Source organism: Halichoeres trimaculatus, unplaced genomic scaffold (assembly GCF_033239565.1).
Source record: "Halichoeres trimaculatus isolate MK-OKI-2021-1 unplaced genomic scaffold, fHalTri1.1 fHalTri1_scaffold_21, whole genome shotgun sequence".
Lineage (NCBI taxonomy): Eukaryota > Metazoa > Chordata > Actinopteri > Labriformes > Labridae > Halichoeres > Halichoeres trimaculatus.
In genome coordinates, this window is record NW_027437199.1 from 10,844,218 (window position 1) to 10,863,323 (window position 19,106).

At 40.6% G+C, this 19,106-nt stretch overlaps 1 protein-coding gene across 1 annotated transcript in view; it reads right to left on the bottom strand.

The window, feature by feature from the left end:
- Positions 1–19,106, bottom strand: part of large1 (LARGE xylosyl- and glucuronyltransferase 1) — a 97,200-nt gene that overhangs the window by 9,885 nt on the left and 68,209 nt on the right. Inside the window, exons 7-11 of the mRNA XM_074698195.1 lie at positions 17,980–18,084; positions 15,641–15,753; positions 12,516–12,641; positions 11,139–11,294; positions 6,256–6,419 (exon numbers count right to left, since the gene is read on the bottom strand). Of these exons, the coding sequence (XP_074554296.1) occupies positions 6,256–6,419; positions 11,139–11,294; positions 12,516–12,641; positions 15,641–15,753; positions 17,980–18,084 (664 nt within the window). The remainder of the gene's footprint in view (positions 1–6,255; positions 6,420–11,138; positions 11,295–12,515; positions 12,642–15,640; positions 15,754–17,979; positions 18,085–19,106) is intronic.

Here is a 19,106-nt window from a genome sequence, read left to right on the forward strand (position 1 = left end):
ACAGTGACCAGTGTAAACAAGATAAAACCTGTGCTAGATAAACAATATATTAAAGCAAGATATCTTGTTAGAAGGACGTTAAAATACCAACTTATGAAAACCATCATCATAAATCATGTGCAAATATGATACTAATACCTACGTGAAAAAAAAATAAAACAAGATACTTGCTTTTGAAAACAAGATATTAACACTTATGTATGAAAATTGCTTTATAAATCAATTTGACTTAAAAGTTAGGCTTAAACATGGAAATAAGACACCTGTGCAAAGGACTTGCACAAACATGTTTATAAGTAAACACAAGATCTAACGTGGAAAAAAAGTATAATGACTCCTACTTGTGAAAGCAAGATACTAACATGCTAACAAGACACTTTGACACAAGACATGAACTAGTTCAGCTAAAATTACAGAATTAAGCAACAAAAAATTTGCACAGATATGGTGTTGAACAGTGAATACACCACAATAAAAAGTACAACAGACGCAGGAGCTTGTCCAAACAAGATACTGACAGCTCAATACAAAATTAATTCAGCACAAAAAGTAAATCAATTTGTGTTTGGTAGATTATGTCTTTGTTGTAACAATGCTTCTTGGCAGTAAATCTCATACTGTTGGAATGGAGCAACTCTTTTAAGAAACATGGATTTTGTGAGATAGGCAACAGAGCTGAGTTTGTGGGTTGGGCTCATAAAACATTTGCCAAATCTTCTCTGCTACTGCCAAACATCTTACTTTGCTGTTGCTATTGACTCTTGTTTTGAGCTGTGAATATGTGATACCAATCTGAAAGAAAAATAAACCAAGCAATGCAGAGACTGGAATACATTTTTTTTTCTTCGACACGAGTTCTTGGTTTATGTTTATAATTACAGTTTAAACTGAGCAAACGTCTGCGCAATGACATTAACAAGTCTTTGATGTACATCTTGTTATTGTGGGGCTTCAAGATTGCATAGATCCAACTAATAAATGTCAGAAATGGAAATGGAAAATAAGGCCTCAGTCCCTTTCAGATGAAATGATTATTTTATTGTGGCTGCTTTTTATTCATCTGTCAGAATCTGGAGGATTTTAAGCATCAAACTGAGCCCTGTGGCTGCTTCCTGTCATTTCTCTTTCTTTGTGACTTGAAAAAGAGACATGAGAAACAACAGGACCATTACAAATAGCCCACAGCTTAGATTACTTTATTGAAGATATGCTATAATGAATCACTCAATCTTGAAATTCATATGCAGCCTGATATAATGTGCTGATATTTATTTTATCGTCGTTACATAAAACGACAGGCTGAGTCAGCAGGAAGCCCTGCTTTGAAGACTGGAGCTTTGAAAACACTGGATGTAATCTGCTGTACGATAGTGATGCTGGAGAGGGGGAGCAGGTTCGTACACATCGTCGATACATTTCATACTGTAAAATCTGTGCTGAACATTTTATTTTCATGTGTTTCTTTCTCTCTGTTCTGATTCCTCAGCTTTTTCTCCCTACAGTAACTCTTTTTCATTTTGTATTCCATCTGAAGGTGCATTCGTGTTATTTGCTGCATGTCTGACATTGTTTTAGATCTGCAACATGCCGTATTTCCCCCCGCAGAGCCACCATGGGCCTCATTAAAATGAGACAAAGTCTGGAGCCAGCTTGCAGCCCCTAGAGGCAGCAGCGTTTATTACGCACGCTACATAATAATATACTGCTGAACAGAAGATAGGACATACTGACAATATTAAAACTAAGTGTTGCTTGTCCTGAGGGTGACTTAACGTACCATTGGGTCATTTAAACTAAAGGATATTACCCTGAGATTTAGAACGTGCACAGCAAATTCAACAACAGTGTTTTATGAGTGATAAATAATAATATTGTGGCGAGGGTTTATACTTTGAGGTACAAAAGAAATTCTTTGGGGGTGTTTGCAACCATCCTCAAAGGAGCATGTGCCAAATTAATTTACTGGAATTTACTGAAGCCTTTTTCTAAGCAGCAGCATTCTCTGCCATTGAACTCAGTTTATCTGCGAACAAAATGAAAAATAACAGTCTGCTGCTTGTTATTGTATTTTAGTGAAAACCTTGCTGGGGAAACAGAAGGAGGAAACACTGTCCCCATTAGCAGCTAATGCCTCTGTGACAGTCCCATCTTATTCCACTGCTGTTCCCCTTTTCTCCACATTAGGTTAAATAAGGGGAGAGTTAAATGTTCCTTGGGAGGAACACTGTGGTGGCAACAACACAGAATGAAGCTCTGGTAATGTAATAAGATAAGAAAGCTGTGACAGGAGGAGCCATGAGTTTACCCCAGAACAACATGTAAGGAAACAAACAGCTTGTTTTTGTCAAACTTTATGTAATGCTGATGTATCCCCTGTAATTTTAACAAGCACTGAGACTTCAGGCTAATTTTACTTGTTGATATGCCCTCTATAGCAGGGGTGGCCAACCTGTGGCTCGTGAGCCGCATGTGGCTCTTTGCCTTTTGGTGTGATGCTCTTCGATCCATTCATTAAAAAAATTATAGATATATAGTTATGAGTAGTGGTGTGCTGATCAATCTAAAATATCTATATATTGATGCAATGTTGGGATCAGTATTGGGCAATGCTCAGGTGATGAGATTGATACTTAAGTTTCGGTTTCGCTTCTCTACATGTGCTCCTCTCAATAGCTCATGTGCTCATAGCTATCTAGATAGATAGATGGGAATGTATTGATTTTTATTTTATGTCGTTTCATTTATGTGTGAGAGGAAGTGTGTTTCTAAGACCACGTGTGTGATACGGCTCGTTGTAGTACCACAGTAATTTTTGTGGCTCTTAGTCTCTGACTGGTTGGCCACCCCTGCTCTATAACATCAGGAGGATCAGATCCTACCTGACACAACAGGCCCTTGTGATATCATGCATGGACTACTGCAACTCCCTCCTGGCAGGCCTCCCTGCGTGTACATTTAAATCTCTGCAGATTACCCAGAATGCAGCAGCACGTCTGGTCTTTAACCAGCCCAAAACAGCACATGTCATTCCGCTATCAATCTCTCTTCACTGGCTTCCAGAGGCAGCTTCAATCAAATTCAAAGCTTTTCTTCTGACTTACAAAACATTGACAAGAACGGCTCCTGCCTACCTGGGGTCACTCTTCCAGGTCTACACTCCTTCTCACCCACTACACTCTGCTTGTGAAAGACTCCTGGTGCTTCCAGCCCAGCGTGGCTCTAAATCTCTAACCAGACTTCTCTTCTGTTGTGCCCAAATGGTGGAATGAATTACCTAACTCTATATGATCCACAGAGTCCCTTTCTACTTTTAAGAGATGTCTGAAAACGTATCTGTTCAGGGAACACTTAAGCACTTAATCTGACCCTTCTCCTCTTTGTCCTCAGGGGTAGAATGAGTCAGAAGGTCTCAGACTCAGCTCTTAGTGAATTTTCAGCACTAATTACTGAATGTTGTTGAAGGTTAAAGTATATTGTTGCAGCAATTGATTGTGGTTAGTTAGCTAGATTATTCTACGTTATAAACTGGCCATAAGGAGCAACAACCCATAAGAGTCAGGTATGAAACATTACACAAAGAACCTACAAATTCACTCCTCATCAAACTGAAACATTGAAATTTTATGATCAGCTTGATTTTGGAATAATCCAAATTATGTTCAGTTTGTTTTGTTGTAGCCCCAAGATGTCCAAAAGAAATTAACAATAAATAAATCGAAAACATTGTTTTGTATCAGTCCATTAACTTGAGTGAGGACACTGGCAGAGTTTAATCAAGATGTTTTTTGGGTCCATTTCAGATGTCTGCATGAATAATCTAAAAAGACCTGATCCCATTATGAGTACAGAAAGAGCTGAAGAGGAAGGAGATAAATTTAACAACTGAATAAAAAGACCTTCAAACTGGATGTTGGAGCTGCTTATGACACCTCTGATCAGCATAAATGGAGACTTTTAAATGGCAGACTGGATGATGTTTAATGTTGGATTTCTTCATCTCTCATCCAAAGAAAAAAAGTTTTTTTTTTCATGATTTCTTACGGTTGAGTGTTTTATTGGCTGTGTCTTCTAAGAGCTGTATGTCACATCTGATGCTGCAGATCTGTCTAAAGGCTCTGTTGTCTTATTGTATGGTGTTACAATGGGACCTGTTCAGCTTCACAGCCTGATCATGACCTGTTGGTGAAATAAACCTGATAAAATACACACACTCACCCTTCGACCAGGATACTCAAGTGATTTGGTTTGATTTGGTTTTGAGTGACTGCAAATCAAAAATACAACAGCGTCACACTGAGGAGCAAATCATTTCCAGTTAACCTGCACTCCTTTTCTTTACAGGCTCTCCAACGCCATTAGCCCCAGGATTCTGGATGAAGGCATGATTCAATAACCGTCCATAAAGCAATTCACAATGAGCGGTTCGCATATTTCACCACCTTCACAGGTGTCATAGTTTTCATATCATGAATGCCGAAAAAGAAACGTGAATTCAGAGAAGCCCCTGGCATCAGAAGTGTTTTTTTTTATCTCCCCTCTGCTGTAAAATCCAAATTTAAAGTTTCCTCGACATGGTATAATGCAGTAAGACTTCCTCCATAAAGAAGTCTCATGAATAAGTCAATGTCATCACAGGTCCGTGTTACTGACTTATTCAATTGTAATGATTTTGACGGCTGAGTTGAATCTGTTGAATTTTGTAACATTTGCTCAGCTCACCTGTACTTCTCTTGTGTCTGCTGCTGGGAGCAGGAATGTTTGGACGCAACCAGATTCCTTCTGTCATCTTAGCTAAAATATTAATTCTAGTAACGAGTCTTAAGCTGAGAAAACACTCAGAAAATCCTCAAACTGTGCACAAATTATTCAACACGACAAAACATGGGACCCCAATGTTTGCAGCTCAACATTATGATATAAGAGTGTAGCTAAAGTTAGCAGAGCTAGCACCAGTCTTTAGTCCCTTGTTCAGTGGACTGGTAGACAATTGTGGAGATGAGAGAGCTGATTATGAAGGCGAAACTTTCTGTTTACCAGTGGCTCAATGTTCCAACCCTCACCTACAGACATAGCAGACGCTTTTGTCCAAAGCGACGTACAACACAAGCAAGAATCTAGACAGAGGGAAAACCTAGATAGTGGGACAAAGTGCTACATGTTATTTGGCTGCAGGTGCTGCCATTAACTGCAAAATTTTTATTTTTTTAATAATGTAGAAAAAAATGTAGACAACTAACCACAATTAATTGCTGTAACAATATACTTCAACCTTCAACAACATTCAGTAATTAGTGCTGAAAATTTACTAACAGCTGGGTCCGAGACCTTCTGACTAATTTTACCCCTGAGGACAAAGAGGAGAAGGGTCAGATTAGGTGCTTAAGTGTTTCCTGAACAGGTGAGTCTTCAGACATCTCTTAAAGTAGAAAGGGGTTCTGTGGATCATATAGAGTTAGGTGATTCATTCCACCATCTGGGCACAACAGAGGAGAAGAGTCTGGCTAGAGATTTGGAGCCGCACTTGGCTGGAAGCACCAGGCATTTTTCACAAGCAGAGTGTAGTGGGCGAGAGGGAGTGTAGACCTGGAAGAGGGACCCCAGGTAGGCAGGGGCCGTTCTTGTCAATGTTTGTTAGTGGTTGGTGCATGAAATCACAAGGGCCTGAAACAGAAGCTGCATGGCTTGTTGTGGCTGGTAGGGTCTGACCCTCCTGATGTTATAGAGGGCATGTTCACATGATCGAGCAATCAAGGCCACATGAACCTTAAGGTCAGCTGGTCATCAAACAAGAGGGACACTCAGTGGAGCCGTTAGTCCTTTGCATCAAAGGACAGTTGATTTGGATATTTGACAAGGATGCCTCCCTTTGGAAGTATTCTTTTTGCATCCGCCCTGAATGGAGGACTAAAGGCAGACCCAGACTTTGGTGGAGGGATTAGATATACCATCAGGCATGGGGAAAACCTTGTGATCCACCAGAAGAGGGAAGTCTGGATCACATTGCTTGGACTACTACCCTGAATGAGAATGGATGGATGGAATAATTTTTCAACTTGCTTGTGACTCTGGTGCCGACTAGTGAGGATGAAGATGCCTATTTGCTTTGTTAAATAAATGCACAGATGGAAAAACAAAAAGGCTTTTTGATACGTAGTGAGGTGTAAGGAAAGTTCTTCCTGGCCAGAGAGTGCATAAAAATGAAAATAGATTGTCCAGTTGTTACAGTGATAGTTATTTTGTTTCACAGAATGTTACCTGTCCATGGAGAGCTGCGCCACCAGCGTGACGTCGGTGTTGTCAGAGGACGGTTCGTACTCGTAGTGCAGGAAGTACAGGTGAGTTCTGTGGACGGTGAATCGCTCTCGACGGAACTCGTAGCATGGATCATCCTCATCCAGCTCGGACAGAGTTTTCTGGAGCTGCAAGCAGAGAGGACACCGACAAGGTCAATTAAACCTTCACATCATTTCACTCACATTCATACGTTCATACGGACTTGGGGGACATGGAGAAAAAGCTCCACTGCCTGTGTTGCTGGAATACAAGCCATGTGACAGAGGGTTTCCACGCTTCCTACCTGATTAAACTTCTTGTATTTCTTGTCCAACAAGATGTTTCAATGTGTTTTAATGTGTTTAAATGTTTTAATCTACTTGATCCACCAAAAATAGAAGCCATGCGTCCCTGACCAGGAAGGCTCTGACCTTCTTTCTTGGTGTTAGTTTTTCTTGCGCAAGAGATGATGAATGTTTCTTCATTTCAGCCGAACAGCACCAAAGGACATGAAATGTGTGTTTGTGAGTCTGATTACCGGCTCTGCAGAGACCGAGTGGGCTGCATTGGCTCCGTGGCCCTGAAGGATCCTGGTCTGCAGCGTGCTGCAGGATCCGATCCCTCCGTGGCTTCATTAGTCTAATCATCACTTTAATGGGATTTAAATCGCTGCTCAAACTCTGAAAAATTGGGCGAGCAAACTATTTCTTGAGTTAAGGACACATTAGGATTGAGTGTTGGCAGGAAAAAAGGCTCTGGCACACTATGATGGAAAATTATAATGAGATTAACTGACCACGAAGCTGACACTTAAATTATCCTGCAGCCCCACAGAGGAGGGAGCAGTCAGAAAAGTCCTGACCACTCTGACCTTCAGCTGGTTTAGAGGCTGAAGCATCAACTGCAGGAGTGAGACAACATAAACAGAGCCTTTACAGCTGGATGGACTCTCACAGGGTGGGTGAGATGTCTGAACGCTCCAGACAAACGAACAACAACATACAGAGTCGGGTCAAATGAAGTCCCCAGTTTTACTTTTATTAGCTCCTCCAAGGAGGTTGTGTTTTTGGGAGAGTTCATCTATCTTTCTGTTGGTTTGTGAACAACATAACTCAAAAAGTAACCAACGGATCTTGATTAAATTTCCGGGAAATGTTCAAAATGGGATAAGAAGTGATTACATTTTAGAGGTGATCCGGATCATTGTCATTCAGGATTATCATTGTGAGTTATGGCCGTTTCACCATATGTGTATAAAACTCCACGATAAATGGTCGGATTGCTTTGCAGAACAACACAAGACAAGGTCACCATAATTTCTGACAGATGTAAAAGTACGATCCAGATCCTGGCAATATTCTGGATACTACGATCCTGAATATGAAATATGTACTGGGTCATCATAATGTTCAACACTGTCAGGTAACACATCATCGTACAAACCTGCAACTAACACCAAATTGTAGCAGACAGTCTGCTGAAAGGGAGTATAACATTAAAGTAGGACTTAAGTGTTGGTGACAATCACAATATGCTTGGTGGAGGTCTGCGCTCTCTGAGTGCTTTTCAAGTCTCTGTCAAAACCCTCTGTGAGAATTTTTGGGCAGGTTTAAAAAAACTTACCTGAAACCAATGACTCTATATGAGCTGCATAAACAAACCAGATCATCAGCATAAACTCACTGTTTCGACACACTATTCTAGCTACAAGGTGTCCTAAACTCAAACCAAAGTTCCTTATAGGAGCTATAACACAGTTGCTCATAGTTCAGGGAAATCAACCACCAAATGATCGATCCAAAAACTGCTCCCTGAACATCCAGTGAGAAATCCCACAATGGGTAGGCAATACACTGGCTTAAAGAGGGGGTATTGTGCTTTTTTTTATACAGCCCCTCTGGTAACCTGTAGAAGCTTTACATGGTTTACGGCTCAAAAAAATATTTTTCTTGCACTGGTATTTTAGAAAAACTTTATTCCACCCTCAGTCTGAAACACTTTGTTTTAGCTACAGTCTCTTTGATGCTCTCCTTTCCTTTGATTGGCCACTGCTCTACAGGTATTGTCAGACCTTGTTGTTTGAGTCCCACTCTTCCAATGTGTCATGAACCAGCTAGGAAATCTTTATGTGATTACCTCATCACATCAGCAAGTCTCATTAAGATCACTTTTTAAAAAAAACTTTTATAACGCACTATTTTGATCAGTTCACAAACAGATTCAGGGATTTCCACATCATATGTAGCAGTCTGAAAATTTACACACCCTTAGTTTGAATATCCAGCATTGTTACTTCACATCCATGTTTAAAACAAGGAGACAATGAAGTATTTTCTGATGCTTTAAATCTCAGTGAATATCGTTAAATGCGAGTTGCCTGGATGAGTTTGTGTTGATTCCTCATTTTACAGTGTTCTCTGTCTCTCACAGGCAGTTTGATGGACAGGTATGATCAGGTGTGTCCACAGCTCACCTCATTACCTCCTCCCTGAACTATGTTCCTCCCACAAAGATGGAAATGAGGCATCAACGTCCAGCTGACAGAGGACGCTCCATCTCAAACACACACACACAGTCAGGACTCAGTGTGTCTGAGGTTTAGCCAGCCGTTCAAATCATCCTAACTGTTGTTTTTTATGGTTAAGCTCCTCATAAAACAAGAGACACAACTTTAACACACATCAGTCAGAAGCACAGACAGCAGTGTCATAGACCCAAGGTTATCTGAGAAGACAAAGACAGCGTCTGCTCTGGGCTTTACAAAAAATGATTGACGGCTCTTTCCCCAGAAAGCACAGAGGCTTTTACATTTGTGAGCCCAACTTTAAGTTCAAAAGTTCAAGTGGTGTTATTATCCACTGCACAGACTGTATGGGACAGAGAGAGGATCACAATTTAAGTTCTACTTCAAAACAACAAGAGTTAGAAAAAAGGATGAAAGCAAAGTACTGAAAAAGTTTTATGAGTAGAAACAAAATTTAAAGTTCATCTGAGGGGCACAGGGGACAATAACAAAGCACATATCAGGAGCAGAATACTGTAACGATAGAGAAAATAATTTCCAAATGATGATGATGAAAAGATGTGCAAGTATCATGCCATCCACAGGAAATGTAATTAGCAGCAGATTGTTTTTTTTTTCCAACGTTTGTACAGAAACTGTTCAACAGGGACCAAGAAAACTGCTCCGTCCTTGAGTAGATACTTTAGTGTGTACATGTAAATTCAAAGTTCAGGAGGATGGAGACAGTGAAAAGTTGGAAAACATTTCTTTTTCTTAATACGTGACAAGTTCTGCTTTCAGGTGACAGAAAGAGATTCCCTTGATTCTGTATTTTTCAATGAAATAGAAGCATTAAATTTTTACTCTTATTTGACAGGCCACAATTTTAAAAATTGATTTACAATCATGTCCGCCCTGCGACACAAAATCAAATATAAAGAGAATTTACTTCATTTAACTTCAGGCCAATTCCTATTTTAATGTGTTTTTCTTTTTAATTATTTAATTTATTTTTTTTTAGTTATTTTTTGGCTTTTATTCCTTTAATTAGATAGTAGAGAGGACAGTGGATAGAGCAGGAAACAGGGCAATAGTGGGGAGTGACATGCAAGAAAGAGGCCACAGGCTGGATTCGAAGGCGAACCTCATGGAGCGTGACCTTAACCACTAAGCCACCTGCCCTTCAAGTCCTGTTTTTAAAAATGAGGAGCCTAATCTTAAAAAATACCAACAAAAAAAAATGTGCACATGTGCAGAGATGGGTACCTTTCACACCATTCAGTACCAGTACCCTGTACCTGGCAATTGGTATCAGTACTCAACGGTACCAACTTTTGGTACTTTTTTTTGTGTTTATGTGGCAAAAATTAACAATTTGTTTAATAACCAAATATATAATTTCATTTCAATTTAAGACATTTGTTCTTCAAAATATGACCTTGCAATGGTGTGTTCATGTCCAGCATGAAAAATCACCTACTCTTCCAACCCACACAGTCACAAGGATGTGTTGGGGCACCTAGACATGGTACCTTTTGATTTTATGTGAATTGGTACTCAGTACTTTTGACAGAATCTGGTCGGTACCTATAAAAGTACCTAATTCAGTACCCATCCTTACACATGTGTTATGGTCCCGGTCCCGATCCCTTATGTACGCTGCTGAGTGTGTGTTTGCGTGTGTCTCTGAGTGTGTATGTGGGTTATTTCCCTCTCTTCAGGCTGCCAGGTGGTGCGGGTGATTGGGGTTTGTTTGGCATCCACCGATCAGGAGCGAAGTTTGGACAGTAGGAGAAGGTTTCAAAAGGCTGGCTGGAGTTTCAATCGGAAACGTCTGACCTGCTGTGGCCTGTCGCCCAAAAGCCTCATTTATGCTCGGCTCTTGAGAATAGACAGTTGTTGTTTTGTTAGTGTGTTTAACTGTGCAGAATATCGTTTGTCAGTTAAGTTTGATTTGATAATAGGTTGTTTGTTAACCAAATTTAATTTGATGAAGAAACCTTTGTTGTATTTATTGAATTAAACATTCCTAATTTACCTTTAACACCTGGTTGTATGTTACTTCCTTAACCCCTTTAAGAGCTGGGGTTGTAACAACATGGCTTATTAAAGAAAACTGCGTTATAGCATCAAGTGTTTAAACTCTTAAAGGTACAGTGCGCAGAAACGGAAATATTAAGTGATATTTTATCAAACTGTTAAACATTATTTTAATTTGTCAACATTTCATTCTTTTATTTCTCAGCCTGTGAGAACTGTTCTACCTCCTAGAGAAAGTTAATGGTCCATCGAACTTTATCTGATGCTTCTCCCATGTTTGTTGCTAAGCAGACATCGGACACACAGAGCGGCGCCCACTTACATTCTCACTGTTGTGGTCGGCCTCGCTCGGACATCCAAACAGCTCTCGTCTCAGCAGGTTTCCGTCGTACTCCAGAAAAGTCAGGTAGAGATTCCTGAAGAACTCCACGTGTTTGTTCTTCACACGCAGCTTCTTCGGGGAGTTCCAGTGAATGACCTGAAGAACGAAGAGAATATTTCTGTTTACTCCAGATTATTCACTGTACCTAAATGAACTGTAAACCCTTTACATTCCAATAAACCCTGACCAAGATGGTTTCTCTGTTGTCTCATCCCTGTAATGATCAAAACCAGGATGAGACTCAAAACCAGGCTTCTTAAACAACCAGTGAGCATTCTTTTCCTCACTTAGTGCTGCAGTGTGACCAGCAGGGGGAGATTGATGTGCAGTGGGATTTTTATGACCTTTCCATGGTAATATTACTGCGTCTCGTAAGTGTTGCACTTGAGTCACAGCCGGATGCACACAGCAGCCAATTAAAGCTGCCCAGCTGAGATGACTGGTGAAAGTCAAGTTGCTGCTCGTGTTCTAACCTAACTCTGTAACTCGTCTCGTGGAGTGACGAGTCTTTTCTGTAAAAGTTATGCTCTGCTGATGAGGCACTGACCCAGGAGCACAAAATCACTTCATATCACTTCTGTATCAACATTGAGGTTTTTACTTGCTGTTTTATTACAGTGTTACTCTTGAAATCACAGATTATTTTCATTCATTAATGTGGCCCTGACACTTCAACATGAATCCTGTGACTTTAACATCTTCATTGTCTGACATGATGGTTGATTTTTCCTACAATAAATGTGTGTTTGCTACAAAAATGACTGATTTTAAGATGTTTCTACTTTGGGAGGCACCTCTTCCTGGATCATCCTTTCTCAGCACTTAGCTGTTAATGTATTTTCATAACCTCATTAAAAAAGCATCCAAATGATTATAATTAAGCATGACAGAGGCTCAGCCATTAAAAACCTCCTGCAGGCGTGTTTTAAAATATGACTGTTGCTGCTTTTAGACGTAATAAGACCAAATTAAATATATACAGACGCCTGGCTGAAGGGGAGGGAACCACAGGGAGTAACATGTTGCAAAAACAGGCATTTAAAGATGGTGTGTTCTGAAAAGAGACAAATATGTACATGTATGTTGTATGTACACATTTTTGCATCATTCTGCAGCTGAATGGAGCTCACAAGCTGTCCCTGCTTTGCAGATTTCAGAGTTTCCACAAGCTCAAGGTTATCAAACTTGAAGCTGTGACAGAAAAGTGTGTCACTGTGTGTATGTGTGTGCGTTTTGTGACAGTTGATTAATGCAGGTCAGGCCTGGCGTGTGTGTGATGTGTCAGATCAGCAGCACGGCAGGGACAGCAGGTCTCACCTTCAGGTCCGACACGTCTTTGTAGCACTTCTCGGAGCGCGTGTGGTCCGACAGCTGGACGTTCCAGAAACACGGCAGCTGGTGGACGAGGAACGGGTTCTGTTTGATCACAGCGTTGAAGATGTCCTGCAGACACACACACACACAGACACACACACTCAAATTGAGGGGTATGCTTTGCCTTATGTTTTAGTATCTGCAGGACTTAAGTACACAGTCTGATATGAGACTGATACCTGTCGAACCAATGATCAGAAACAGCTGTAATGAATCTTTCTCCGACTGACACTACACAGAGTACACAAACCTGACTTTTTGGCTCTGACTCTGTTGTCTGTCAGCTGTTTTGACCTTTACTCAAAATATTTAAAGAGGGGGTATTTTGCTTCCCGTATTTTAAACATGGATATAAAGTAAGCACATGTGTGCTGTTTCTCAAACTGTTGCATATTTAGAAGTTGTAGAAATCCCTGAATCTGTGACATCTTGTTTCATGACATGTTTGAGGGGCCGACCCAAACATTAAAGCCTGCCCATAAATCTGCCTGACAAGCCTTCAGAGGGCTGACCAATCAGAGGGAAGGGGGTTTGTGGAGAGAGGAGCCTTTAAGAGACAGCAGCTGAAACAAAGTGGCTGAAATATGAGTTTTCTAACAGAGCAGTGTGAAAAAATTATGCTGGGAACAACTCCAATACCCCCTCTTTAAGTATCAGATAAAACTTCTAATGAACTTTCCATCTCAAAGATTTTCCAGACTTCTGCTTCTTTCATGGTTCAAGTGCAGAGTCTGGCTGATGCTCTGTGTGAGGCCTTCAGACAGCAGCATGGAGGTGAAACGCTCAGTCGACTTCCAGACCTCTTTATTTTCCAAACTGCACACCTAACGGGACTTAACTTAATGAATGTTTAATTAAAATCTCATGAACGCTCTTTGTACGAGACGAGGAGAGAGAAAAAGGAGGAGAGGAGAGGAGCGCTGAGTGGCTCAGAGATAATGGAGAGACTCTTCATCGAGGTCTTCTTCATGCTCTGCCCTCGCTCTTAGAGATAAACAACACCGCAGCGTTCAAGAGAAAAACCCGTTAGTGACCTTCACAAAAACAGATACGCTCAAGGAGGAGGGATCAGGTGCCATCGTAAAACTAAACATTTATTTTTCATCTCTGAAAAGATTTAAAGAGCGGGAGTTCAGCCTGAGAGACTTGATCTCCTCTCCATTGTTAAATGTTGATTTTTATTTTCTGTCTTCTCTTGGCTTTAAAGAGGAAGTAAAGTGCTCATTAGACCAGATCCCATTCAGTAATCTTGCATAGTTTAATAAGTTTAAAAATATAGAGAAAAGTGAAGTCTAAAGGTGACCATGTACTTTTAAAACTCACTTTTAATTTGTAATAATCTCCAGACAGCATCAAACACATAAAGTAGTCTCTGACACAAAGGACCAATTAAAACTTCTCCAATAGCACAACATAGCATCTACTTTTCTGTGGAGAACACCTTGGAGCTCAATAATAAAACGATAAAACCAGTTCTGATGTGAACAGGAAGCAAACAGGTGAGTCTTTGTATTAAGGGGACTGGTCTCACTGAGTTACAGGTGGGGGCTCCTACCTGTCTGTAAGGTGTCACAGCTAATGTATTTCCTGAACTTAAAGAGGGGGTATCATGTTTTTCTATATTATAAACATAGATGTAAAGTAACAATGCTGGAGGTCCAAAATGTATGTGTGCAGATTTTCAGACAGGTAAGTGCTCATATGTTGTAGAAATTCTTGAAACTGTCTGTAAAACTGATCAAAATGGTCCCATGTTGCTGAAATGTTGTCATCCCATGGTGAACCTTAGACCTCTTCATGGCATGTTGGAGGAGCAGGCCTCAAACACCGAGAAAAACATGGATTTTTTTAAAGCTTTGGATCATGTTATGCTAAAATAGTTATACCAGAGCGATAGGTGTCACCCCATTGTGGCTGCTTGTTACATTAGCTCTCTCTTCCTTGTCCGTTTTTTTGTAATTTTTTCATGTCTTTTTCATCATCTTTGTATTTGGAGTGGATCATTACTTCATAAGGCTCATTTGTTGGTCGTGGACACCAAACTGGTTTTGTCTTCAGTGATATTACCACTATTTTTGCTCTTGTGTTTGTCTGGAGATCCTACATATAATCATGGCCGCATTGTGTACATGTAAAATCAGCTGTTGGCAGCCTGTAGCATGTTAATGCTAACTGGTGTAAGGCCTGATGTCTTCCCACAAGGTGAGGAGAAGGCGGTGAGGACGACGTGCTGGTTCTCAGGTGTGAGCTAAGAAGTGACGACATGAACCTGTCCTTCCGTCCATCGATATTGGGAACACAAGATCTATCTGGAGATCTTGGAGGTGGAGGCTGGCTGACTGGAGAATGATGGACAAGCTGTCATCATCTATTTTCTTATGGACCTTTTTGCACGTTCTCGACACTTTTTTTTACTTTTGTTTTCTTGATTGCTGCTGTGACTCCTCCTGAATTTCTCCTTGGGGATAAATAAAGTATTTTCCATTCTATTCTAGTATAGAGCCAAAAAAAACTATCAATACCCCCTCTTTAACCTTTGAGCTCTGTTTGCTGTGTTATAGATTTAGATATTTGGTTATGTAAATACCCGACAAATAATCTGTTTGTGCGCTTTATTGGACTAAAAGACCACCCACTAAAAGAGGCTGACACAAAGACTTACTGTTATTTCATTTCTATGTTAGCAATGAGCAGCTATGTGTCTCTGTGCTCACCATATCTGACTTGCTTGCTTGTTTATTGATTTATTTGTGTCAGTCCATTTTAAATGCAAACAACATGCTGGGAGATGCTGTTTGCTCTGCAGCCCAGTTAGTGGTGCATTAGACCTTTTGAGCGTGCTTTGTGAATTAGATAGTCTTTTGGGTTTAATTGCACAAGTTTAGTGAGTGCAAAAGCTGCTTGTAATTTTATGTATGAGGTTTAGAGTTATGATTAACTGAAGATCCTGAAATGTTTTCAAACTAGCCTTTGCAATCATTTTGTGTTTTATTTTTTTAATTAATTGAATAGCAAATTTTGCTCTAAGGGAGTGTGCATGTCTTATTTGTTGGATGTTTGTGTGTTACCTGGTCTGCCAGCGACGTGGACAGCATACTCATTAGTTCTCGCTCTGCAGTGAGCCTCCACATCTGCTCCCACCTCAGCTTCCTGAGACGATCCAGGAGAAGAAGAATCACTCCTGGAAAGCACACACACACACGCGCGCACACACACACACGCACACGGTAGCTTTAGAAACAGAGAGATTGGTATCTGGCTGCCTGGTAGAGGTGATAAAGTCCCATGATGAGGCTCTGAGTCGTAGCCATGTGTTTTCTCTGATAAAGCTGTACACCCTGAGCTAAAGACAGAGCGATACAGGGTGTAGAAACACGTTAAAATCTTCTAAAATCACAAAGCATTCTGCTAAGTTTCTCCAACCAACAAATCAAAAACTTCTCCTCAGCTCCCTGGCTAATAAAAGAAATCCTTCTGCTGCTGCAGAACAAATAAAATCGTCTTCAGAGGAAGAAATATGCTGAATGTTTTTTTCTTCTTGGGATTGGAACAAACAAAGCGTCTTTCACACCCTGCTGTGCTCCATCTGTTTGCACGGACGCCACCTCAAAGCCGAGCAGCCGCAGCTGAACCGCGGCTTTCTGTCAAACTGTTGTTCTGTGTAAAAACGACACAGATCTGCTGTTCAGTCACAGTGAAGCCTCACAAACAGACACGTTCAGGTGAGTTTTACTCCAGGAGACACGAGGCCTATTGCATTGGGTCAGGCTCCTTTTCTAAATTCGATTCCCTGCCTGTTCCCCTCGTTGGAGAGGAAGAAAAAAGTCTGCAGATGAGAAAAAGTGCAGGATTGGATGCAGGTAAAAAATATCAGCAGGGGAAAATAATAACAAGGTGTAAATGAATCCAATCAATTTCTTTATCAGCTGCTCTGTGAAATTACACCCAACACCTTCCTGAAAATGTTTTCTAGCACAACTTCTAACAAGCCAGAAAACTGCATCAAAGCCTGCGATAATCACTAAACCGCCTCACTGCTGCTCCCTCCTTAGTTTTCTTCAGAACAGGCTTTGAAGTGGCTGTGCCGACTGAACAAACATAAACAAAATAAAAACACTTGGACAGCTATCACAAGTTTTCTATTACAGATGGTAAATTAGGAGTTCCTCTGATGGTTAAAATAACAACAAATTATAATCAGAGGCAGGAAGAGAAAGAAAAAGAGAGAAGGAGAGCTCAATCAGTACAAACAGTGTTTTAACTCAGCTCTCCAGACTCATGATACATAGAAGAAAGCAATAATCCAAAGTCAATTTTCAAGAAAAAGAATGTTCAATCATTCAGCAATCTCACAGTCGCCTTACATCTGACAGTAAACGCCTCTGGGAACGGTTGACAAACATTCAGGCATTCTGATGTTTACAGTAAAATAAAAGTTTGAGAAGCGACCACGTGTTAAAATCAAATGGGAAAAGAAATAAAGGTGTTTCTGCAAAACAGTTTCCATCAGTTTTAAAACAGTGAAACCCCCATTCATTCTGTCTCTAATGAGTCTCAGTTTCACTGTAAAGTCTGTGTTACACAGAACGGCATGAACAGCTATAACTTCCAATGCCCAACTAACAATAACTCTCATTAGCCATATTGGAAAGTATAGCCTGTATTAGCTTGGGACCCTTTAATCTATGAATCAATTGACGAGTTTCAGTTTCATTGTAAACTCTGAGTTACACAGAGGCTTCACTCTGTCTTACCTAAGTGGTATTAACCTCAGTGGCTTGCACTGCCAAAGTAAGCAACATAAGTCTCTTGTGGTATTAGCTTGGTATCCTTCATTTTATGAACCAGTTGAATATAACCTAACAACTGATGAGTCTCAGCTTCACAGTAAATTATCAGCTCTGCACAGTCTTCGCTCTGACTCACTTAAATAGCATACATCTCAATAACTTTCAGTTTAAAATTAAGATATATAATTCTCACAGGCCCAGTATTGGCCCAGGACCCTTCAGTCTATCAACCATTTCAATTTTACCTCTCAGTTTCACTGTAAATTCTGAGTTTGTCAAAACAATCACTGGCATACTTAGGTAGCATGAAGCTTAGTACCTTTGAAGTCATATCTGAACAGTTTTCGAAGGAACAGCGTTAGTTGGAACCCTAAATCTTATTGATTGTGGATCATCTGACAACTGATGAGTCATGGTTTCACTATAAATTATAGGCTCAACAGAGTCTTCACTTTAGCATACCTACCTGGCATGACACTCAATTAAGTTGCAATGTCAAACTAAACCATATAATTCTCACAGGCCCAGTAATAACTTTGGACCCATCAATCTCTGAACTGACTGAATACTACCTGACAACCATAAATGTCTCTGGGTGATAACTTCCTGTCACTCACCTGTGTTGAATCCTCTTCCCAGAGCGGGCCAAGGTCGATGGTTCTTCCACAGGTTCCCCAGGTACCAGTCACTCTGGTTCTCCACCAGACCCAGAACCTGCTGACCTGAAAAACAGCAAACAGAACACCAATAATGATATTGTATAACCTCTGAAACTCCTGTTCTCTGCGGCTGTGACTCACTGGTGAGACCCCCATATGTTCATATGCGTGACATTTTCATGAAAGAACATTACGGTCTGTTTTCAGAGTTATGTGTCTTTACTGTGTGATGATGAAGGAATCCTGCATGAGGTAATATCTGTAGTTGGTTATCTGGTGTTCACAACACTGCTCTACTTTATTGGACCTTGCAGGTGAACATTACATCTTTTGTCACTATGCAAGCAACATGCAGGCGAAGTCTATGTAAGATTTTTTTAATGTATGACAACTGAATAAAAAATACAAAAAATACTACATCTTTTTAAATAAACTGTATTTCTATTGGGCTTCGAAGGGAATATCAAGCAAACTGAAGATTTCACATAACATCCCAATCTTATCAGAGTGTAAACCAGCTCTAGCCCAAGAAAGATGGCGGTGGCGCAAAGACAAGGTGTTGCTATCACTTTCTGACATCTTAGCCCAGAGGATAAGAAAAAAACAAGGAAAAACACTGTGTAAAAAAAGGGGACAGAGGCAAAATCTGCTGCAGTCTTCCAAAGAGTGTGGGATGAAAGTAGACCCTGGGAGGAAACTCCAGTTCCCAGAGGAAATACCTTCCCCAACTCTAAGACCTGATATCATCCTGTGGTCTCAGGAGGGAAAGGAAGTAATTCTGGTGGAGCTAACCATCCTGTTAGAGGAGGGCTGTGAGGAAGCAAATGAAAGAAATGGACGGGTATTGACAGCTGGTTCAACATCGGCTGGACAAAGGGTGGTCAATGGATCGCCAGTGAACGCGGGATGTCAACTTCATGAACCCTGATGAGTTTTGGAGTACAAGGGAAGAAGAGGGAGGCTGTGGCTGTAGGCTGGGGAAGCTCAGGTATATCTATTTACCTAGTAACAACAGTAAAGGCAGAAGAGAGAGCAAAGTGAAATAGGCGCAGCTCATTAAACCCAGATGCCATCAAATTAAATAA